The sequence below is a fragment of the Antedon bifida genome, chromosome 1, assembly GCF_963402885.1.
Source record: "Antedon bifida chromosome 1, ecAntBifi1.1, whole genome shotgun sequence".
NCBI classification, from domain to species: Eukaryota; Metazoa; Echinodermata; class Crinoidea; order Comatulida; family Antedonidae; genus Antedon; species Antedon bifida.
The window spans coordinates 32,228,883-32,254,538 of record NC_136226.1 but is presented as its reverse complement, the minus strand read 5'-3'; the positions used below and the strand labels follow the sequence as shown (position 1 = coordinate 32,254,538).

The following is a 25,656-nucleotide window of genomic DNA, read 5'->3' as shown; positions in this document are numbered from 1 at the left end:
CCCAGTGATATTCCCAAATATGGTAGTGATATTCCCAAATATGGTAGTGATATGACATCATCATGTCCATATATGGGCATATCACTTTTTTTTTATCACATAAAGTTTTCTAGTGTAGACAGAGCTTTAGAATGATAAATTAACGTCATACACGAAGGAATGGAGCAGAGTTGAACTCTTTTAAAATTGCTTTCACAAAATAGGCCTATTTTTTAAATCTAAAATATAAAATGAATATGCCTAATAAATTCCTCCTCATCACATGATTTATTTTATATTTGATCTCTTACATCCATTATTTATGTGAATTTTATTATCCCTTCTAAGGCTCCAAATTTATTTATTCTTGTTTAATTGCCTTGCTGTATTTTCAGCAATCGGTTTTTTTGTTCATGTAGTGAAAAATTCATTTTTTAAAACTTTTGTGTAGGCCTACCATCATGGACGTACCTGTAGTAAATTTTAGGTCCATGTTCAGAGTGTAATTTAATCCCATTTGTTAATATATTCATTTATTATATATAGAAGCTTATATGAGAGGAAACAAATAAATGGAATTTTTTTTTTACTAGAGAGATAAATGTTGAAATACGTAGTTTGTGTGAATGATATGATGAGAGTATGCATGGCGCCGGGAACCAGGCTACAATTATGATGACGCCACACACCGGATATAATAATGTTCACGTTGTTGACCTCTGACACAGCTCCATGTTGTGAGTTTGGGCGAAACGAGAAAGTAAAAGAATAGGAAATAAACCTGTCTTTTTGAAATTTCTACAACATGCAATCAGCTCCTCCTGTTGACACTGTCATACAGGCAGTTCAAACTCTTTACCACAACCCAGATGTTGCGGAAAAAGAAAGGGCATCGACATGGCTTGGAGAGTTTCAGCAGTCGGTAAGTTCCATTTCTCACACAGTTCAGGTAGGCTAGGCCGGCTGGGTTCAGCATCAGAACAGGCCTCGACGAGGCGCTGCAAGATGAACGGACTCGCTTGTTCGGCTTCTCGTTTTGTTGACCTAGGCCTAGCAGACGCCCGACGTTTTAGAATAAGGGGCTAACTTACTATGTATATCCTGTCCTATTTTTATGTAATAATATAACAAAATACGGTAGAAATATATTATTATGAATACAATTTTTAATTTAGGCAAAAATATATATTTTTTTAACTTATTTATAGTAGAAGAGATTCTATTAATTAATTAATACTGTATTAACATATTAAACATTATTTATAGGCCTACAGTAACAAGCTACTTTTTTTTTTTTATTAGGTTTGGGTTTTTTAGTAATAGTATAGAAGCTGAACTACTATAAAAAAACAAGACAAAAAGAAACAAAAGTTCTATAATATTTAATGATTAACAAAGAAATATAAACAAATTTACAGTAATTTGAAATATTTAAGGTCCATTTAACTGTAACTTGTAATTGTTTGGTTACTTTCTTTTTAGCTTTCATTTTTTTTCCAGTTTCCATTGCATTTGGCAAGCATGGCCCATGAATGCACAGTTTGACATCAAAAATGTGTTGAATAGGAAGTGCTGGTATGCCTCATAGCTTCCTCCCCTCTCTTCAGGGAGGTGACTGCCCTAACAAAGTTACAATTTAAATGTATAAATTTGTAACGATAGGTTTGTAAGTGGGTTTTTATACTGCAGATAAGTATTGGTGGTATGCCTCATAGCTTCCTCCCCTCTCTTTAGGGAGGTGACTGCCCTAACAAAGTTACAATTTATTATTTAAATGTATCAATTTGTGACGATAGGTTTGTAAGTGGGTTTTTATACTGTAGATGAGTATTGATTGGTGGTGTGTCTCAGAGCTTCCTCCACTCTCTTCAGGGAGGTGACTGTCCTAACAATTCTTCAATTTTTAATCATAAAATCATTTAAAACTGAATTTACAAAAAAATATATCTATATATTTTTTCATTTTAAGAATAATATTCAGAACAAACATGAATGTGTCTAGAAAAATATGTAAACCGTTACTTCCAGACATTTAGAGGTCTCTTGGGCGGTGATGTGTGTAAATACTGGGTTGAAGAGTTTGAAATGTGGTTTTTCTGCCCACTTTAAAATGTGGTTTCCCTTCCAACCTTGAAACGTGGTGTCTCCCGCCCACCTTGAAATGTGGTGCCCCGCCAACCTTGAAATGTGGTGACCCCCGCCCACCTTGAAATGTGGTGTCCCCACCCATCTTGAAATGTGGTGCCCCGCCTATCTTCACCAAGCACAATTACATCCATTTACCTGTATAATGTGTATTGTTGTACAGTACAGTACTAAAGCTGAACTAACAGTTTTCAACAGCCAGTGAATCTGACATTAAAAGACATCAGATTGTGTTCTAGATTTCTAACGGATTAGTCAGCATGTTAACACATTATACAGCAGAAGGAAAATTCTCCACACTACAGTACATACCATTAACACATCTATTTTTTGACAGATCTATGCGTGGCAGATCTCGGACGAATTGCTTCAGCGAAAACAAGATGTCGAGTCGTGTTATATTGCAGCGCAGACGATGCGTACTAAGGTACTTTTTTTTGTATATCTTAATACATCATCATGCCATTGCTGTGGTTTGATTTTATATTATTACTGAAAATGAATTTTACCATGATGATGTGGGTCACAATGTGATCGATTAATTAATAATAAGATGTCACATTTCACTCCAGTCTTGTAGTACTGTAGTTCAGTGGTGGATCCCAGATTTTGAAATAAGTCGACTAGCAAAACTCCCATCCTCCCACATTTGGATCCGACCCAGTAGTTGCTACAACTGGTGAATCTGATTGGATAAACACAGAGAAATAAGTTAAGATTATCCACGGGATAAGGGAACTCTGTTATAGATAACAGAAATCTAAAGCTCTGTCTACACTATCAAGCTTTATGTGACGGCAAAATGTGATGTGCCCATTTTTGAGAATATCATTACCATATTTGGGCACATCACACTTTTTGTCAAATAAAGTTTGATAGTGTATACAGAGCTTAAGCCTCAAAATCTGATGATGGATATCAATAAATGCTAGATAATTGAAGAATAATAAATAATGATAAATCATTAATGTAATAAACAGTAGTGTTGAAAGGTAAAAGCCAGGTAATTCCATCTATAGCAGTTCAGTCATTGTATGATGTTTCTATGGAGTTTATGCATTTCTTGTTACCAACCTAACCTTAAGCTCTGTCTACACTGTCAAACTTTAAGTGACAAAAAAATGTGATGTGCCCATATATGGACATGATGATGTCATATCACTACCATATTTAGGCATACCACTACCATATTTGAGAACATAACACTTTTTTTGTCAAACTAGTTTGCTTTAGGTTTGTTTCTATATCATTTAATTACACTGACATTTTTAATCGTCAGTTTCGCTCTCTAAAAAAAATTTTTTTTTTTTCCAATTTCAGATCCAGTACTCCTTTCACGAGCTTCCCGTTGAATCGCATGAATCCTTACGGAATTCTATCATTAATCACATAGAAGTTCTTAGTGACCCCAACTTCCAGGTGATAATGACCCAGCTGTGTCTTGCCCTCGCAGATCTTGCCCTTCAGATGCCGCAGTGGCGCAATTCTGCTGCGTTTTTAATTCAGAAGTGAGTGGTTCTGTTTTTTTAAACATATTAACTACCTTACTTTACGCCTGGCTTTAGGAGTAGGAATTGTGTTCAAATTATTACTATTGATGTAGATGCTACTTATTTAATTTGCCAAGGTTCATCTTTATTTTGGTTTCCTCAATTTATCAAAAAAGTTTACAATTGGGTACAGAGATGAACACTTCCTTCTATAAGTTTTAGATGTGAATTCCCTACACAATTTTGATTTCTATAGATATTAATATATGAATGTAAATGCAGACATAGCTAAATTAATGTGAACTTGAAAAACTGTTTCTTTAACAATGAAATTTAAAAAAAAGTAAAAAGTAATACAAGTATATATTCACGCTTCATCGTCGTAAAAACGTAGCAGAAAAAGTATTGTTATTTACAGTCAATATTATTGATATGAGTGGGTACACAGTACTACAGTACCTTTAAATGTAAGATGTAGCGTACAGAATAAGGTAATAAATAATTACACCATCAATCTTGTAGCTGTTTGCGTCATTGCAACATTTAGTCATGTTTAACAAAAGGAGAGTTTACATTCTACAGCGTGTTTATGCTCTACCTGGCTAGCAGATTTACTAATGGAGTAAGAGGAAAGAAAATATATTTCACCAAAGTACCTTTATATTTTGCTAAATACTGTACTATAGTATAGGAGAGACATTCTACATCTTGAGCTCTGTCTACACTATCAAACTTTATGTGACAAACAAATATGGACATTATGATATCATATCACTACCATCTTTGGGCATATCACTACTATATTTGGGCACATGATTAATGATAGTGTAGACATACAAGCTTTAGGACTGTTTTTTTTCTTTTGGATTAGTACTGTTCTGAATTTAATTTATACATTTTATACAAGAGTTTTATAGCTCAATGATTAAACCTTAATTATTAATTGACAAATGACATTTAAACAAATTGTTAAAAATAGCTTGTACAATTAATGTATTGTAATCATACTGTAGTATCAACAATATTGTTTTAATGAATCAAAGTATGTGGGTGGGAAATTCCTAAATGCTTGTAGAAATTGTTATTAAATGCTTTCAAACTGTTTGGATTAATATTCAGACGACATTCAGAGAACACAATCTATAAAACCCTCATAAATAATAGTCATTTTGAACTTTATTGGATTCTAGTGATGTCGTTATGTAAATAATCTTGCATGTTTTGGTCATTTGAATGTAAAAATAATCTTGCATGTTTTGGTCATTTGAATGTCAAAAAATGACAAAAATAAAAAAATTACTAGAATTAAATTAAAGTTAAATAATATTTTTTTTTTCTCCAGATTTAGTAGTAATCCGTTGCATATACCGATCTTATTGGAAATCCTAATAGTGCTTCCAGAAGAAGTTCATAGCAGGTCGCTACGACTTGGTCAGAATCGACGTGAAGAATTCCGACTGGAACTCGGGGAATCAGCCCCGGCAGTTCTCACCTTGATGGTTAGTCTCTAGGTTTTTTAGTAAATTAATAGCATGTACTGTAAGTCAACTTCCCAGTTGGAAATGTGTGTATACAATATAATATTAAAATCAAAAGGCAAATTACTGACAAAATGACATGCTGTACAGTAGGTATCAGTGGCTGGATCTCAATGGAGATACAAAATAAAATAAGCAAAAAGCTAAATCAAAACGATAAAGTAAAACAGCCAGAAAAATTAGCAGAGCTTTCGGGCAAAAGTAGCCCTTCATCAGTACATAATAAAATTAGAAACATCATGTCACATAGTAATTTGTATATGAATATTGTACTGTTGTTTTTCTCTAACTATAATGAAGTGTGTTTGTTAGCCACTACATAAAATTACTAAATGATGTGTTTTTGAGCAAGTAGCATTCCTAAGAGCTTTAATAAAGTACTAAGAGGTCTTCATTCTAAGTAGATTTAGCAATTATAATAATTCACAAGGAGATATAGTGTCAAATTGTCCCATATTGTTTCTTAATGTGCCATTTTTTCTGTCTGTTTTTCCGTCAAGGTCTATTATCAATTAGTAATTTTTCAGTGTCTCTGCACGGTCACTACGCATTCTCACCGGAATGACGAATCAAGACCAACATATGGTGTGTGAGAGAATTATCTTTCGCAGAAAACAAATGAAGAAAGTAATTAATTATTCATAAAAGAAATATCAAGATATGCATATCAAAATTAAGATTAGGTTTTTCTTTTAAACAGAACATAAGTTTAGGTCACTACAGTAGTTTCCCTGTAGTGAGATTCGGCAGAAAGGAATGAAATTACGTTTTATATATTAGTTAAACGTCTTGGCTAGTGTTTTTATTCTTGTATATTATTTTCTATAATAGACGGCATGTAGCGAAACATATCAGAATGACCACAGGATATTAGGGCGTGTATTCAAGTGCCTTGCTAGTTGGTTCTACTTGCAAGCGTTACCAAGCAGAGACGTCGCCTCCAGCAAGATACTCACTGTTAACTTTCAAATTCTTGTAAGTCTTCCTTTTTTTTTAAAGTTCAATCTTTATTTCCGATTATTTGATCAAGCAATTGTCAGATATTTGATGTAGAAATGATGAAAAATAGAAGAGAAGGAATTTATTTAAAGTAATCACATTTAAATGTGTTTTTTACATCTGATGTTTTAAGTAGGAACTGTACCATCATGATATTCCATATCTCATATATTTACTTTATGAATTTTTATTATTATTATTATACAATATATTCTTATTTCAAATGTCACCATAAAATTTTAATTATCAGCATATATCACAGCAATGTAGATTTCAAAAGGCTAAAGACATAATATTTTTTTAAATATGATTTCTAGGGACATTTAACTGTTTAGATGAGTACAGTATATTAAGGTCTGTCTACACTATCAAACTAGTTTGACAAAAAAGTGTGATGTGTCCAAATATGGTTTTAATATGCTTAAATATGATAGTAATATGCTTTAGATACTGTATGGGCACATCACATTTTTTTGTCACATAAAGTTTGATAGTATAGACAGAGCTTAAGCCTGTGTTCTGAATATATATTCAAATTTATATTCGTATGTATCCACTCAGATTATTCAAAATAGATCAATCATCATTAACAGCTTATAAACATTTAGTAATAAAGCTGTCTTCAAGTCAATTGATTAGTTTAATTATTATTAATTATACTGCTAATATGTATGTCTACAATAATGATCAGTATGCAGCTGAATGCAAGCCTTTTAATGACTGTATTAACCTTTCATGGTTGTACTGTAGATACAGTATAGTCAACTCTCCCACACCAGGCTTTCTGAAAACTAGATATCAGTATTGGGAGAGCTCGCTGTACCAGAGTTTGTATTAGAAATCAAAATGAAATTAATTATTATATTTATTAATTTGTTGATTTAAAAATGTATATGTTACATGTTTGTGTTTAATTTTTTTTACCACCATGTAAGTAAGTAAGTAAGTAATATTTATTGCTTTCCAAATACAGTACAAATTTATAAAACAGTATAATGTAAATGAAATAAAAAGAGAAACATTAAATATAAAAATACAAGACAAGACAAGAAAATAAGCATGGAAAGCAGGGGATGGCCCTTTAAGCCCAGAGGCTTGTTTCCAAAGTAATAAATATATAAAATAATATATAATGATGATTTCTTTAATATTCTGAAATTGTACAAGTTAAATGTTTTTCCTTTTCACAAATATATAAACTGCGTCATCAATTTTACTACAGTACCTTGTATATGAATGAATAACCTTTACTTGTTGTGACCATTCTGTATTTTCTAAGACGGTTTTTTTTTTTATAGTTTCTCTCTAATTGAATGTTATTACTGAATTAAGCTTTCCCATGACAATTCCAGCAACTTTACAAGCCTACCATAAATTGGCTAGTCTTGAAATCTTAAGCATTTAACATGAATAATGAATGTTGTTCTCTACAGATGAACCATAACTCACCTTCTATGTTGCACGAGGCAGCAAGTGATAATGTAGTGGCCGCATTGTATTCCATGGAGGTAACAAATTAACATATATAATGCATATTTTGACATAAAATCTGTAAGAGTGAATTATTTTTCGATTCCAACATTTCATACATGGATGTACAATTTTCTATGTATACTGTACTACTGTATGAATATTAATGCCGTATTTCCTCAGGTATGATCCTACTTCAGGTCTAATCCCAACCCCCTAATTTTCTATGTATACTGTACTACTGTATATATGAATATTAATGCCGTATTTCCTCAGGTATGAATGATCCTACTTCAGGTCTAATCCCACCCCCCAAATTTTCTATGTATTTTGTACTACTGTACATTAATACCGTATATCTTCGGGTATGATCCTACTTCAGGTCTAATCCCACCGCCTAATTTTCTATGTATTTTGTACTAATGATTGTTAAAAGTTTTTTTTTGTGGTTGGTTAGAAAATTGTTGTTATGTTTACATACATTATGTAATTATTGTATGTCATGAGGAGAGGCAACAGTGACGGACTTGTTTGAGTCTATAATGATACTTTGTTGTTTTTTGTTTGTATACATGTTGATTTTGGTCGAAATTAATGTTTATTTGAATCGGGGAAGTCCCTGTTTGAATGGTATAGTATATGCAAATGATATTAATAAATGGAAGTGGTGTTCCTACTGATGAATGAATGAAAAGAATATATGATTTCACAATGTTGTTTACACAAGTCTGGGCATTTAGTCTAGTCTTAGTGGTTCCATGATCAGGCTGTGAAAACTAATACATTTTAAACCCACACTCACAATTTTGTTTTTGATATATTGACGTCGACTTCTGATTCAATTATAAACGTGTAAAATTGTTGAAAGTTCAGAGCCATTCGTTGCTTTGTTATTTATACGTTCACCTGCTTCTTATTGCAATTTAATTAGTTAACAAATTAATAGCATTGATTTGCCATAAATACAACTGGTCTTTTTAATTTGTGATATTGCTAAACAAATCTGGCAAAAGGTATTACAGTAATCATTTTGTAATTTCCCATGTTGTGTAAAATTATTTGGTTACACAAGTTACTGCAGTCACATGTCACCTTAGTACTTCCTGTTTGTTGACCTACATGTCACCTCTTACTTCCTGTTTTTGAACATTTGCCAATATCTAAAATAAATAGTAATTACTTTCTCATAATTATCGCTAAATTGTTATAGGTTTAACACCACCCCCAAAAAAATATTATAAGTATTAAGCTCTGTCTACACTATCAAACTGTATGTGACAAAAAATGTGATGTGCCAAAATATAGTAATGAAATGCCCAAATATGGTAGTGATATGACATCTATATCATGTCCATATACTGTATGTGTTCATCACATTTCTTTGTCACAAAGTGTGATAGTGTAAACAGAGCTTTAGTGTCTGTATTATCACTGGAATATTCAGTTTTTACTATGTTTTGTGTCAACAGGACATTGAAGAGCATCCTGAACTAGCACATTCCTTATACCAAGGTGTAATGCAGCTCCACGAAGCCTACCACATGGCTGTAGCTGAAGAAGACATAGATAAGTATGTACTTATCAAATATTCAAACAATTGCTGAAAACCCATCTCTTTCACATAGCATATGAAATGACGTCATTTCTATCTAGTTCGAGTCTTGTGGTCATAGCGCTTTAGAGAAAATCTATTTTGGTTAGGCACTATACAAAAGACAATTAATATTATTATTTATTATCCTCACTTATTTTAACCCGAAGCTAAACTAAAAATCTGACAGTACCTTCTATGAAATATACACAATGTAAAGTTGAAAAATAGTTGATTTGAGCATAATTCAATTGTTCTTTAATAGTTTAATATCTAAAATGAATACTCACAAAAACTCTATGTGATTGCTTTTAGGTGTGTAAATTACAGTCGGATATTCACGGAACTTGCGGAAGCTTTCTTAGAAGTGATGGTAGAAACACCAGGAAGGGTAGGGTTAATGATTGAATTCACAATTCATACATAAAATTACAATACAAAAAATATTGAATTTAAATTAACTTAAGCTCTATCTACACTATCAAACTAGTTTGACAAAAAAAAGTGTGATGTGGCCAAATATGGTAGTGATATGACATCATCATGTCCATATGGGCACATCACATTTTTTGTCACATAAAGTTTGATAGTGTAGACAGAGCTTTATTCAAACTTGAAAAAAAAAAAAGTGTTTGGTTTAAGTCTAAGGCCTAATAAGAATAATCTGTATAATCTTTATTTGAAATGACAAATTTACATCATCACTTGTGGCTGAGAAGATTGAACAAACAAAAACAAATCAAAAAGAAATTAAAGGAACAAATTATAAATAATAATAAATTAAAATTATGATTACTCTTTCTTTTGTAGGATTTGGGCGATCTTAGAATTTTAGGTGCTGTATTGGATTGTGTAGGACACTGTCAGTACGAAGTAGCTGAGATTACGTTTAATTTTTGGTATAGAATGTCTGAAATATTATATAAACGGGACAACAGGATTTTGAATGATGTATTTAGGCCTTATATACACAGACTAATCACAGCGTTATCAGGACACTGTCAACTAGACCCAGATCATGTAAGTTAGAACAATTAGCAATTGATTGATTTGTGTAAGCACTCTTTCTGATGAATTCGTTCACGCATATTCTATTTACGTGACTAATAGATTAAAAAAAATGAATGTGTATACAGGATCAGTCAACCTAGATAAAGAAGAAACGTAGGGGTTGACTGTAGTGTTAATGTCTATTTCACCATTCACAAGAAAGTATTCCATAAAGCTGTTATTGCGGCCAGATTCGCACCGGTGCCTTGAGAAAAATATTGCAAAAAATGGGTTCACTGGTAAAGCAAATTTGTACGATTTGAATATGTACCTGATTCGGAATTTGGAGTGTTGGATCAAGAAGCCATTTTTGTTCTGAAATCGTACGAATTTTATCTAATCAGCAGTGAGCATGAATGACCTCGTTTGACAATAGATAATCAAATACGTGCTCAATGTGAAAGTGCGTTCAACACTCGCGATATTTTTCGTCAAGGCGCCGGGCCGAATCCATTCGCGATGTGAAAGTACCCTTAGGGAGTTCTACTGTACTGTGTAATAAACATAATTCATTTAAACTCTTGTAGGAAGGAATTCCAGATGAACAGGATGAATTTGGTGAATTTCGTCTGAGAGTATCAGATTTAGTAAAAGATGTTGTTTACCTTGTGGGATCAACCACATGCTTTGCTCAAGTAAGTATTTCATATTTAAAAAAAAAAAGTAATAAATAATTAACATAATTGACACTAGCTTTCGTAAAGCATTAAACTAAGATAAAATAAAGAGCTAGAAATAATTAGTTTCTTGTGAACTTTATTCAATCAATCATAATAATTTAGTTATAATAATGATAACCATAATAATGTGTAGTACAGAACTAACCATCATTTACAAAAAAAAACAAATTAAAAAAAACCAATCTTAATTATAAAATATATACAGTGATTATTTACAGTGGTTTTTTACAATAATAATAGAATAGTGATTATTTATAAGTACAGTCAGTTAACAATAAAAAATAACACTGCCTTTTAATACAATTGAAAAATTAATGAGATTCAGAAGTTGAATAATAATAATAATGTTAATAAAGTATTCCGTATTCATGATCTTTACTTAAGTACTAATGACTGAATATTTACATATCAGATGTTTAACAATATTGCAACGCAACCTGGTGGTGCATCGTGGGAAGTCACGGAGGCAGCTCTTTTTACAATGACAGCAGTTTCCAAAAACATTCTTCCGTGAGTAAAATAAATTTTAATATTGCATATTATTTAATGGTTTGTATGACGAATAAACTACAATGATGTTATTGTTTTGGCTAACTGTATTTTGTCTCAGTGTGAATTAATAATTGTGATGATCTTAAGCTCTGTGTACACTATCAAACTTTATGGGATAAAAAAATGTGAGGTGCCCATATATGGACATGATATTTGAACACATTTTTATTGTCAAACTAGTTTGAATTGTGTGGACAGAGCTTTAGGCAGTTGCATAACAATTAAAATGTCAAAGACATTCACAACCTAAAGCTCTGTCTACACTATCAAACTTTATATGACAAAAAAAATGTGATATGCCCATATATGGACACGATGATGTTATATCACTACCATATTTGGATATACCACTACCATATTTGGGCACATCATACTTTTTTGTCACATAAAGTTTGATAGTGAAGACAGAGCTATACTTTACTTTTCTACTTTACCATAAACTGTTGTGTTATAACTCAAATTATTTTATTTTTGTGTAGTGGAGAGAGTGAAGTAGTACCTCAGGTGCTTCAGGCTATAATCAACCTTCCAGCTACCACACACATAGCAGTTAAGTACACAAGTACAAGAATGTTGGGTCAGCTTGCTGAGTGGATTGAGAAACACCCGGACTACCTAGGTGATTTCCTTTTATATATTTAAATACTATTTCATACGACGATCCCTCTCTATATGTGAACCTATATGGTTTCTTTCATTGGTTGATCATTGATTCAAACATTGGTTTATCTGGGCCTCCATACAGTTAAATTCAATGTATTATTTTGATAATATAATAATAAAATGTATTACATTTGAGTCAAGAACAATAACTACAGCAACAGAGTACCTAGCTTGAATTTCTATGATTCATGCATACAAAAATAAGCTACAATTTCTGAATAATAAAAGAAAAATCAATCCATAACCTAACCTGCAAACTAAAAAGAATTGTTGTATGTAATCAAAATTATTAGATGAAGTATAAATAGTAAAAATAATGTAGGTAAACTGTGATTTTTTACCAGAACCTCTTTTAAGCTTCTTAATGGACAGTTTACGTGTGGACACCCTCGCCTCAGTTGCTGCCACTTCTTTAATGAACCTTTGTTCTAGCTGTCAAGAACCAATGATTAAACACTTTGATGGACTCTTACAAATAGTTCAAGCGATGGATTCCTTTAATTTAACCCATGAAGCTGGTGTAGGCTTGCTTAAAGGTATGTTTAATCATGATCAATAAAGCTTGGTTCCCACTAGGACGTAATGAAAGGACGCAACATAAGTGATTTGACCAATCACAAGCGATGGGGTATTCGAACTATCGCTTTGTCTACATCCCTGCATTGTGTCTCTAGTGGGAATCATGCTTTAGTGAGCACATAATAAGGGCATGAAGTAAACAAAACAGGATTTTGTGATTTATTTTGCATATATGTATTTGTAGTGGAGCTGTAGCTTGGTAGTTAACATGCTTGCCTTCCAATCCCAAGATCCAGGGTTCAATCCTCACCTAGTACCGGGGTTGTAACTCACGACTCTTTCAACTCCACTCCCTAAGCCTCAAATGAGACTTGGTTTATAAGTACGATAAATTATAAAATAGTTTATCCATCCTGTAATTGGAAAGTTTGTGCCCGCTGTTGGATGCGTATGAAATAAAAAATTTAAATCCTTTAGAGCACAACATTTTTTTTAGTATTAAGCATTATAGTATAATGTGTATGCTAAGATTGGGATTCAATGTTTTAACCTCAATTTAGTAATCATCTGAAATAACAATTTATTATTTTGAAATTATTTGTAATGTTTATTGCAATTTCAGGTACTGCTTTGGTGCTAACAAAGATGCCTTTAGATAAAATACAAGAAGGTCTTAAACAATTAGTCTATGTACAAATTACTCCCTTAAGTCAGGTAAGAAAATTTAGATTTTATTTTTATCATCGTGTATTTTTTGGTTTGAGCTGAGCAGTAGTTTTGTAAAGGTGATTTGGTTGGTTTGGTTGTAAAGCATTTTTTTAGTGGGTAACAACGCATTTTTGTAATTGGTAACTTTGAATTGGTTTTGTGTTATTACACTCATACACCTTATTTACATAAAATATGAAACAGACATTTTACTGGTTGCTTTCTAATATGAAACCCTTACTTGAAGATGTCTAGATATAAAATAGACGAGTACAAGTTTGAAATCTTGCTCTCGTAGCCTTTAAATTTAAAATCTTTTTATCTCATCTAGGCTTTAAAGTCGGGCGAGGTTGCAAAATCTGGTTCTAAAGGAGATCCAACTGTTTGGCTTGACAGGTTAGCGGAAATATTTAGGTAAATATCTTGTTTTTATTATCAAACTCTAGCAAAACTTGACTTTTTTTTTCCTGAAATGTTATTGGGAACAATCTGAATAATTGCATTATTTTATTCCGGGAAATATTTTGTCTATGGTTTTCAGGATGTCTGAGTTTGGACAGAATTCAATATCAATTTATTTTATTTCGTCCTCAGTAAAAAGGAAAATATATTGAGTATATTTCATAAATGCGTTAATTGTTTCTGTTTGTTTTTGTTCTAGGCACACAAATCCATCAGTCAACAATGGGCAAGCACATCCATGCCAACCCCTTATACAAGACATCTGGCCAGTACTGTCAGATGCATGTGACCGTTATAAGGCAGACATTAAAATCATTGAGAGGTGTTGTAGGTGCTTAAGGTTTGCTATCAGATGTGTTGGTATGGGATCTGTGGTGTTACTTAATCCATTAGTTTCACAAGTAAGTTGATTAATATTGGTACGGTCAACTCTCCCAATACCGGACACCTTTGGCTGGCCTAATATGTCTGGTTTTCTGGAAAGTTTGGTATTCAGAATGTGTTTTTAATGGTAAAAATGAACCCCGCCAAAAGTCTGATTTTCGGAGAGTTTCCGGTTTTCAGAAACTCTTTACGACAACTAATAAGCTTAATTTAATTAATCACTGTTTTAAAAATAGAGTTGAACCCATGTATCATGGAATAGGAATTGTTAATGTTAATATGTTCTCATATTTTGTACTTTTTTCAGATGGTGAACATCTACCAGAGCCATCAACATTCATGTTTCCTTTACTTGGGCAGCATATTAGTAGATGAGTATGGCAAAGATGAAGGCTGTATAGCTGGACTATTAGAAATGTTACAGGTTACTAATCTTACTTCAAAATTAATTAATATTACATTGTACAGTAAACTCTAGTTGAGTCGAGTGGTCAAGCGGTTAAGATAGGGGCTCCGCAAACCATAGCTATACAATTGGCACAGATTCAAGTCACTCCTCGACCATTGTTCTGGTTATAGAACAAATCTTCTCGAATAAGAACTGGAGGTCAGTGTGCACATCTGGCTTGTGTGCACTCTGAAGAAACCAGTTCATCTTTCGGAAGGGTAGGTAGTTACCCCGGTGCACTGGTTCATTCATCCAGGGCGCCATTTGGTGGCAGCACTCAACATGAATGGACCCTTAGGGAAGAAGAAAGTTATTGTATATGCTGTCTACACCGCAATTCAGCCCAGTTAGGCTGCAAGTAACAGGTTATTCCCCCACATTTATTTATTTAATACTAGACACCCTTGGGCTAGCCTAGTATGCCTGGCGTCCAGAGATTTTAATGGTAAAGATATTATTTTATTAAAAAACATTTTTTTTACAATTTTGTTTAACTTTAGGCATTCATAGTACCTGCATTTCAACTGCTTCAGACTGAGAATGGTCTGCGTGATCACCCTGACACAGTGGATGACTTGTTCAGACTTTGCGCAAGGTTAGTAATACATTTATGTTTATAAAGCACTTGTTTAAAAGTTTTGGCCTGCAAGTTCTACCTTGTAAGTGTTATTGCCTTGCCCTTTGGGTGAGACCTTAAGCTTTTGGTCCTATGTATATATGTATACATTCCAGGTCATGTCATGGTATTCAGTGTAGCGTGATTTTCTACGTTTTCAGATTGAAAAGTTTAAGGATTTTTCACTGTCTATAATATAATGTATGTATATATGATGAACCTCTCTTATTCTTGTTTCATTGTTTAGGTTTGTTCAACGGAATCCACTCGCAATTCTCCGTTCTCCTGTAATGCAATCCGTCTTAGAATGTGCAATCTTCGCAATAACGTTATCTCATCGCGAAGCGAATGCATCTGTTATGAAGTTCTTCAGAGATCTTATCAACTGTGCTACAGACAAACCGGTACTCATTCATTTTTGTTTGTTTGTTATTTATTTATACTGAGTGACCTCTTCAGTCAAAGACTGGTCACCCAGAGGGCCCAGTTGACCAGTGGCTGTGGTGTACTAGTACAACAGTGTAACCCCCTACTAGGTTATTTAAAGTAATAATAAATTATAAGTTGATTATTAGTTTTAATTTATTTAAATAGTTTGTTATATGCTACATAAACCTTAAAATCTGAGTTTGGGAGATTTTACTGTAATAATAAATTGAATAAAACAATTTTTTTTTACAGGAAAAGCAGAATTATGAAACAAGAGTGACGCTTGTAAAACCATTGTTTATTACGCATGGAGAAGAAATAACAAAGGGTATCATTACAGCGTGCGTCTTTCACTTGCCGTCCTTCATGGTACCAGACCAAGGCGATGTACTCTTCCTTTTGATGAAGTTAGACAGAGCAGTAAGATTTTTGTAATATCTTTTAAATTATGGACAACATACTTTGATATGTAATTCATTAATTGTAAACCACTATAAATTAACTTAAGTTTCAAGACAGTTTCGTCAAGCTGTCAACTAGACTTTATCAGTTGTTGTGTCTGAACATACATACATATAAAACAGGTTATTATTTATTGAATTTTGAATACTGTACAAAAGGTATGATATGAGATTATGTAGTGGTTGATTTCTGATCTAAAGTTTTTGGGTTCAGCTCTATCTTGAATACACAATTCTTGTCCATTAATATGAGATTAGTTTTACTTAATTGTTTTGTACATTTTATTCTGAAGTCAAATAAATCTCTGTTTATTGACTTAATTGTGACGTGGTTGCTCATTTTAGTATGAATACAGCAACAGAAGGTAGATTGTTACCTTGCTAACTAAACCTGACTTAAAGCTCTGTCTGTACTATCAAACTAGTTTGACAAAAGATATGACATCATCATGTCCATATATTGGCACATCACATTTTTTTGTCACATATAGTTTGATAGTCTAGACAGAGCTTTAGTTATTAAACAGAGGCTTTAGACACATAACAGTAATATATTGAATTTACAGGCTGTTTGTCAATGGTTGGAGACTGCACTGAAGGCTCTACCAACACAGGGTAATGCAGGAACAGTTAATGCTACACAGAAACAACTGACAGACTTTCACAAGGCTATCACAACGTATGTTTTTTACCATTACAAATTACACACAAAATCAGTGATTTCTCAGTATAAAGCAATATAAAGGCCAATTTACACAGATGAGCGGTAATGATAATAAAAATATAGAATATCTTTTTCGTTATGACCATTTACACACAACGCTGAGTGGACGGGAAGTTTCTGCTCAGGATAGATGCAGATTCTACGTGGGAAAAGCTACATGGTTTCTCGCTTACTGTGTAAATTGGCCTTTATATTGTTTCACACTGCTCTTTAACAGTTCTTATTTAAGTATCGTCTGTTACTTTGCTTTGAACATGCAGGCTACAACTTTATATGTTTTCTTTTATTATTTTCAGGGCAGAAAATCAGAAAGAAATAATCTATGCACTGCGGGACTTTGCTCGCTTATTCAGATAGCAGAACTCAAAAATCAAGTTTTAAAAAAAACAGCATAGTTCATCCTTTGTGACATGAATGTTAGGCAAACCATTATGTGTAAACAGTGTATTAAGCAGTTAACAAAAATAGAACATACTTTTGCTAACATATTTTTATATTCTGGAAAGTGTTCAATCAAATGGTCTGAAATAATTCTGCTACTTGCAATGCGAAGGTGTTTAGGATGTAACAATTTTAATTGATCTGAAAATGACTCAATGGTGGGGAAATAACTGAAATTTAGGAGTACAATTAAGATGAAGCTTGTGTGTGTCAGAATTGTGCATTCATTTTTCATTTTTAATATGAAAAATAAACTGCTTATTTTAAATAATATTTTATTTTTTAAGTTTCTAAGTTTTAAACCTTGTTGATTTTGTTTTTAATCTTTTGTCTTTGGGTTTTGTTTTAACTTATCAATCACTTACCACAATGTACTTGGTCTTTGTATACATTTTGTATAGCTTTTCTTAATATAAATGTTGCTATAAGATCACTTTATCAGCCTCAAAATGTTGTGTACTTAATGTCATCATGTTATGTTAAAATTAATTGTAGCTGTTTTAAGTGCATACTTACTCTGGGATTCTTAACACATTAGGTTTAATTACAGAAGTCAACATTGTTATAGAATAATTCAATCATTCAAATAAATAAAGAAAAACAGTCAAGCCAATGTTTGAATTCCAATTGAACTCATCTTAAATGTTGTAATACAATTTTAATTATGTCAATAATTCACTTTTTGCCAATGTTGCATTCAGTCATTGTTATCATGAGAAATAAGTCTAAACTTATTTTTCTTAGTCTTCATTGAACAAAATTATGTTAGATGTATTTTTTAGATGTAATGTCTTGCATATATGTATAGATGTATTTTCGTCAAAACACCTGAATAAAAAAAACGAAACATTTCCAATTGTGTGGTCGTAAAATGTATAGATATTATTATATTGTGAAAATATCAGGCCTAATTCCTAGAAAGTACGAGGTACAGTATATTCAGAGCGTCATTCTGACGATGGCGCATTCTCTACCTCTCTACGGAGCGCCATTTATGCCTTTATTTACTTCCGAAATAGAAATAGTACTACGGTAACTGCTCAAGTGTATCACATTTGGCGCCAGTGGAGCACAGTGATATAAAATACAAATAAAGTCACTGAATTTTAATATCTTTTTGTATGTTAATACACTGTGCTTAATTGAACCCAATTTGCCGGGGAGCACAGTGGTATATAGAAATAAAGTCACTAAATTTTAATAAATTTAAGAAACAACAATATCCTTTGTGTTCCCTTTAGCAGAGTCAATGCTCTTAAAAGTGGTTAGGCCTACATCAGTAGATTAAGTTTATCTTATAATAGTTTAGTCCAGGCCCATCCCCATATCGACATTTTTAATTCCAATCTTTATCTGTTTCGTCGTAATTTAAGTGTTTCTGAGTTGTTGTAATTGTCTTTGTATCTGTTAAACAAAGCTGTAGGATTTGTTTCTGCTGTTGTTTCTGGTTTAAAAAACTAGAGACTTAATATTTAATTTCATATTTCAATGAAAAGGTGCACTTTCCGGAGACAAGCTCTATTGTCCTGGTGAGTCTTATATAGTTTGTTTCATATCATTTCAAATCATGTAAAGTGCCATTTTTCCGGGCGGGAACCTATACAGCTCTATTTTTCAAAATTGTCTTTGCTCTGTACTGAAGATTCTTATATATGTTGTTATAGATAAATAATAGGTGTCATTTCCGGGGACCTTGCAGCTAAAGTTTGGTATGCCGTGCGTTGTTATGCAAATGAGTTTGTGCAGGTGTATTATGGGGAAGATTCGCGGTGAACACGCCACACTGTTAAATTTGATGTTGTTAATCTTTACATTAGAAAATTGTTCATTCAAATCATGTAAATAAAACATTTTCCGGGCGGGAACCTAACAGCTCTTCTCTTTTAGTTTGCAAAAGTAATCTCGAAAAGAACTCATGTGGAAAAGAAGCCCACCCAAGAGTACTAAAAATGAAGGAGCACATGAGCTTCTTTTCGAGGTTTTATGGCAGTAGTCTATTTAATGGAAAATAATGCCATGCAACTTTGTTTTTGATTTTAAAAAAGGTCCACTTGTTTAGGCCTGACATTTACAAACCTCAAAATATCTCTCTTTCAAAGTCAAAGAAAAACAATATTTATTTCCAATTCCAAAAAAAAAAAAAAAATATCCGTAGAGGTTCGAACCCAGTCTACTAGAGTTGAGAGCAACCAAACCTGAGCATTACCCGTTCGGCCACAAAGTAGTACATGACTGAACAGCTGATAATAGTCTATTTATACGTGTATTACGTAATTCATCAGTACGTCATAACTATCATATTAATCTTGTTAAAACCAAAATGATCAGTTAGCTCAGTCGCCTGAGCGTCGTGTTGACAACACGTATGTCGTGGGTTCGATTCCCACGCTGGTCGGTGGAATAGAGTTAAAGGCATGCGGCCACTGTGTTTGGGGTTCACAGAATTATACGTCCCCCTTTCCACCACACATCATGAGGCGACAACATCAATGCATCTGGTGATGTGGTGGAAACGACCCCAAAAGGCTGTGGCAGGGCCTTAGTGCTGAGGCAGGGAGAGCACATTTAACATCTGTTTTGTTTTAAATTTTTTTTCCAACCTGTATTCGATCTCGTAAATTTTATGTTTGCCGCCATCAATTTTAAAAGAAATTGAATTTATTATATATTCATCGCAGGTGTACGAAACGGTTTGGTATGCCGTGCATTGTTATGCAATGGTCACGTGCAGGTGTAGTGGGAAAGATGCTATTGTTAGTCATTCGCGGTCAACACGCCACACTGTTAAATTTTGATTTTGTTAATACATGTTGCTACATTAGTGACGAAAATGTCCGATTCATGCAAGATATTGTATTGTAATATTATGTTATGAATAAACGTTTAAGGTAGTTGGTGTGTTGGCCAGAATCCCAAAATAAACATGTTTTAAACAGATAGTTTGTCTCCGATGGTTTTTGTATGGGGTTAATGGAGAGTGAAATAAGATAAAATATAGAACATTTGCAAAGATGGCGATTTCTAGACCAATTTCGAAGCATAGACTAATTCCGCCGCCAGGCTAGGCCTTAAACATATACGAAGTCGAGTTTTAAAGTAGAAAACCCCAGCTAAAATGTTGAAGTCGCATCTGGATAGTTGAAATTTTAACATTATCATAATTATCATAGGTGATTATGTATAGTAATAAGTATAAGTGCAATTATTCTGGGCTCTATTTTCATTATTATAGCTCTGCCCCAACGGTGGGCTAGTACTGGAGACTTAATATTTAATTTCATATTTCAATGAATAGGGGCACTTTCTTATATAATTTTTTTCATATAATTTCAAATCATGCAAAGTGCCATTTATTTCGGGCGGGAACCTATGCAGCTCTATTTTTCAAAATTGTCTTCGCTCAGCCCCAAAAATGGTAGGGTACTGAAGATTCTTATACATGTTGTAATAAAAATAGATGTCATTTCCGGGGACCTTGCATCAAAACAGTTTGGTATGCCGTGCGTTGTTATGCAAATGAGTTTGTGCAGGTGTATTATGGGGAAGATTCGCGGTGAACATGCCACACTGTTAAATTTGATGTTGTTAATCTTTACATTAGAAAATTGTTCATTCAAATCATGTAAATAAAACATTTTCCGGGCGGGAACCTAACAGCTCTTCTCTTTTAGTTTGCAAAAGTAATCTCGAAAAGAACTCATGTGGAAAAGAAGCCCACCCAAGAGTACTAAAAATGAAGGAGCACATGGGCTTCTTTTCGAGGTTTTATGGCAGTAGTCTATTTAATGGAAAATAATGCCATGCAACTTTGTTTTTGATTTAAAAAAAGGTCCACTTGTTTAGGCCTGACATTTACAAACCTCAAAATATCTCTCTTTCAAAGTCAAAGAAAAACAATATTTATTTCCAATTCCAAAAAAAAAAAAAAAAATATCCGTAGAGGTTCGAACCCAGTCTACTAGAGTTGAGAGCAACCAAACCTGAGCATTACCCGTTCGGCCACAAAGTAGTACATGACTGAACAGCTGATAATAGTCTATTTATACGTGTATTACGTAATTCATCAGTACGTCATAACTATCATATTAATCTTGTTAAAACCAAAATGATCAGTTAGCTCAGTCGCCTGAGCGTCGTGTTGACAACACGTATGTCGTGGGTTCGATTCCCACGCTGGTCGGTGGAATAGAGTTAAAGGCATGCGGCCACTGTGTTTGGGGTTCACAGAATTATACGTCCCCCTTTCCACCACACATCATGAGGCGACAACATCAATGCATCTGGTGATGTGGTGGAAACGACCCCAAAAGGCTGTGGCAGGGCCTTAGTGCTGAGGCAGGGAGAGCACATTTAACATCTTTCTTGTTTTAAATTTTTTTTTCAACCTGTATTCGATCTCGTAAATGTTATGTTTGCCGCCCTCAATTTTAAAAGAAATTGAATTTATTATATATTCATCGCAGGTGTACGAAACGGTTTGGTATGCCGTGCATTGTTATGCAATGGTCACGTGCAGGTGTAGTGGGAAAGATGCTATTGTTAGTCATTCGCGGTCAACACGCCACACTGTTAAATTTTGATTTTGTTAATACATGTTGCTACATTGGTGACGAAAATGTCCGATTCATGCAAGATATTGTATTGTAATATTATGTTATGAATAAACGTTTAAGGTAGTTGGTGTGTTGGCCAGAATCCCAAAATAAACATGTTTTAAACAGATAGTTTGTCTCCGATGGTTTTGTATGGGGTTAATGGAGAGTGAAATAAGATAAAATATAGAACATTTGCAAAGATGGCGATTTCTAGACCAATTTCGAAGCATAGACTAATTCCGCCGCCGGGCTAGACCTTAAACATATACGAAGTCGAGTTTTAAAGTAGAAAACCCCAGCTAAAATGTTGAAGTCGCATCTGGATAGTTGAAATTTTAACATTATCATAATTATCATAGGTGATTATGTATAGTAATAAGTATAAGTGCAATTCTGGGCTCTATTTTCATTATTATAGCTCTGCCCCAACGGTGGCACTTTCCGGAGACACTAAATAAGTATTTATCTTAGACAAACGCAAGTTATTAAAATCACTGATATGGCTTGAAACTAATTTTTCTTTTGCATTACGGATGGAGTAACCGATATTTAACATATATAGCAAGTTTGAAATATTTTTGAAGTATTTCCAGAAGTATTTTTTCTCGATGTTTTAAATACGAAAAGATATTAACATTCAGTGACTTATTTATAGTTTATATCACTGTGTTCCACTGGTGCCAAATTGTGGCAACTTGAGCACAGTGTATTAACATACGAAAAGATATTCAATTCAATTCATATTTATAATGCGCCGAATTCTTTCCAAAAAGAAAAGTTCTAAGGCGCAACGCCAGAACCGCTAGCACTCGTAAATTTGTTGAAATAAATATGATTTCAGATGCCTTTTAAACATATAATATTGAAACTTATTGAAGCGACTTTAAATTAGGTCCACTTGAGCAGTAGTGACTTATTTCTATTATATCACTGTGCTACCCTGGTGCTAAATTGGGTCCACAGTTACCGTATTACTATTTCTATTATTGAAGTTAATAAAGGCATAAATGGCGCTCCGTAGAGAAGTAGAGAATGCTCCAGTCGTCAGAATGACGCTCTGAATATACCTCAAAGTACATGACATTGTAATTGTTATTATTAACAGCGCCACCACTAGCCAGCTATTGACAAAATCATCCAGGCATCACATGCTTCGATTCTTTCTTGTGGACCCTGGATTTCGTGCTATTCGCCGCGACAACACGGTGAGGCTGAGAGGTTGGCTTTGGGCCTACTAGAGAGGAAGTGAAATCTTAAAGATCGTTTTAAGATGGTCTTCGAATCCCTGGTTGTGGATTTACTAAATCGATTTTTAGGTCCATATGTAGAGAACCTAAACAAGAATAGCTTGAAACTTGGTATATGGAGTGGTAAGTATTTCGGTTGATGTTTTCTGAAATTAAAAGTGGGTGGATTTTCCAAAACCACATATTTCCAAGCAAGGTCATTATACTACTGTACGTAGGTGCACACACATGTGTGAGTGCCTGACTGAGCTTTACTATTGCCTAACTAATGCTAAGCCTAGCTAGGCCTATGCATATCCTTCTAGGCCTAGCCTAGATCTAGTTTACGCTTATTTGTCATTTATTTACTTTACTTATTTAGTTTGTATATTTATCTTAATTTTTCAATATATAAATATGCGTATGCCAAAATATATGAAGAAACTTAATTAATAGGCCCTAGGAAGTAGAAATAAACAACTTTTGTTTTGAACTTTTGATACTAAAAAATGATATCGACCAGTTTAAGAATGGCAGTTTTGTGGTTTAATCTGCTGCCACTCTTTACTGGATATTATTGTCATTTTTGACCATTGTCGTACCAAAAAAATAAATAAAAACTGAGCCTACAATTGGTAATATTATTAACTATGCGCTAGACATATTTCTACATGCTGATAACTAATAGACATAATACAAATTGAATTATGAACCGTAACATTTTTTTGTGTTATTTTTTGTGTACATATATTATCATATACTTTCATTGATTAATACCTAGTGAACCGTGAAAATGTTTTTCCTAAAATCTGTTAAAATCAATTTTTCTTTGATTATAAAAACAATAATCGGTTGTTAGGTAGACAATAATCAGATTAATCCTATTAACATAAACACAACCTACTGTCTGCAACAACAGCTTATCACAAATCCGTCCATTCACTGATTTTAATTAAAACCTGTGTGAACTTGTTCAACCTTTATTGCACACTCATCTGTTTTGTGAATTTGTTAATAATTATCTCATTTTTTAGTAAATTGAGAAAGCCCTTTTCCTAGTTTTTATAATTGGATCGTGTATAGTTGATGTTTACAGTTACTACACTACAGTTAATATTTAAAAGGTAACTGACCTTCTGTGTGTCTGTTTTTTACACCATATGCCCTTTAATTAAATGTGATATACTGTAATGATATGCTAATGATAATATTATACTTTTTTAAATAATTAAAAGGAAGTATTTTATTAGTATACATTTATATACTGTATATTAATAGGTATTTTATACTTGATTTATATCCCGTTATATTTAATGTAAATAGATTTAAAAGTAAAACCAATTGGCTCTTTGGTGTAAAGCTCTGTCTGTCTGTCTGTCTGTCTGTCTCTACATCTCTACACTATCTATCTACACTATCAAACTAGTTTGACAAAACAAAGTGTGGTGTGCCCAAATATGGCAGTGATATTACATCATCATGACCATATATGTGCACCTTACATTTTTTGTCACATCAAGTTTGATAGTGTAGACAGAGCTTAAGTCATGCAAAACACCAACTTCAGCATCCTGTTATGCATAACTGTTTCCTCAAATCAAAGCATTCATCTCTTTCAAATTAAAACATTTTTTAACACAGAGTGAAAATCAGAGTAATATTAAAATAGGTAAATTAGAATAAATGAAAGAGGTGAAAACCCTTGAAGTAAAATAAATTGGAAATTCCAATTGAGACCTAAAACAAATAAATTATGTAAATCTTTGATTTTTATCTTTAATAGAATCATCAAGAAATGATTATATCATTCTGTTCTATACTACTTCTGTACTAAATTATATAGTAAAGCATTGAACAAATTGATTGTTTTGTCTGCCGTCTATATATAGTGTATTCACTGTGATATTTACCAAGCATCATACCAGACTGACCCATGACCTCATTCATTGCAAATTGGTTGAGTGAATAAATAAGTGTTATCTTATCAACTTATAACAACCTTACCTGGTTAATATTTGTATGCGAAATAATGAGGTGTTTGAGAATTATAGTTCAGTTTACTCATGGATGTAAAAATAAGTACCTCCTTGGTTTACAGTCAGGGGAAAATAACAAAAGGTTTCCTACTTTCAAGGATTTTTATCAGAAGTCTATATTGTTTTGACAACTCTTGTAACATGACACAGTTCTGATTTTGCCATTTTTTCCCTAACTGTTTACTTTTAATTAATTTTCTGAATACTGCAGACTAGCCCCATTATGTGTTTGTGATATTAGATAACTTAGATTATTAACTATTTGATACAATATTTATTCATTCAAAGATTTAACCAAATTAAATAATTTTTTTGTTTTTCATTATTTTTTAGTGACTTGGAATAATTGTTTTTTCTGTATAGAAAAAACGAAAACAATTTTGAGAATTCCTAAACCTTTCAAAGGATTAGTAATGGTAGATATAGTGATCTGTCTCATTCTTTAATCAC

The 25,656-nt window shown here is 33.0% G+C and overlaps 2 protein-coding genes across 6 annotated transcripts in view; both read left to right on the top strand.

Annotated features, from left to right (window-relative positions):
* Window positions 1–644: 644 nt before the first annotated feature.
* On the top strand, window positions 645–18,205 carry LOC144850904 (transportin-3-like). Its single transcript, XM_078708416.1, has 22 exons — window positions 645–901; window positions 2,462–2,551; window positions 3,445–3,632; window positions 4,957–5,113; window positions 5,984–6,127; window positions 7,585–7,659; window positions 9,091–9,191; window positions 9,528–9,603; window positions 10,023–10,232; window positions 10,790–10,897; window positions 11,355–11,452; window positions 11,974–12,113; window positions 12,502–12,693; window positions 13,299–13,390; window positions 13,716–13,798; window positions 14,046–14,247; window positions 14,538–14,654; window positions 15,179–15,273; window positions 15,542–15,698; window positions 15,976–16,143; window positions 16,751–16,863; window positions 17,205–18,205. Exons 1-22 carry the CDS (start codon window positions 785–787, stop codon window positions 17,263–17,265), a joined length of 2,784 nt encoding a protein of 927 aa, XP_078564542.1. The 5' UTR covers window positions 645–784; the 3' UTR covers window positions 17,266–18,205.
* Window positions 18,206–23,152: 4,947 nt separating this feature from the next.
* LOC144850853 (intermembrane lipid transfer protein VPS13A-like) overlaps window positions 23,153–25,656 on the top strand; it is a 48,610-nt gene continuing 46,106 nt past the window's right edge. For all 5 annotated transcript variants that reach the window (XM_078708370.1, XM_078708364.1, XM_078708355.1 and 2 more), the window contains exon 1: window positions 23,153–23,314. In XM_078708370.1, coding sequence (XP_078564496.1) covers window positions 23,215–23,314 — 100 coding nt within the window. In that variant the 5' untranslated portion in view covers window positions 23,153–23,214. The remainder of the gene's footprint in view (window positions 23,315–25,656) is intronic.

Coding starts and splice junctions, on each gene's coding strand:
- LOC144850904 (XM_078708416.1), top strand. CDS start 785: ATGCAATCAGCTCCTCCTGTTGACACTGTCATACAGGCAGTTCAAACT. Junction 7,660..9,090: donor CCGCATTGTATTCCATGGAG/GTAACAAATTAA, acceptor TTGTGTCAACAG/GACATTGAAGAGCATCCTGA. Junction 16,144..16,750: donor TGATGAAGTTAGACAGAGCA/GTAAGATTTTTG, acceptor TTGAATTTACAG/GCTGTTTGTCAATGGTTGGA.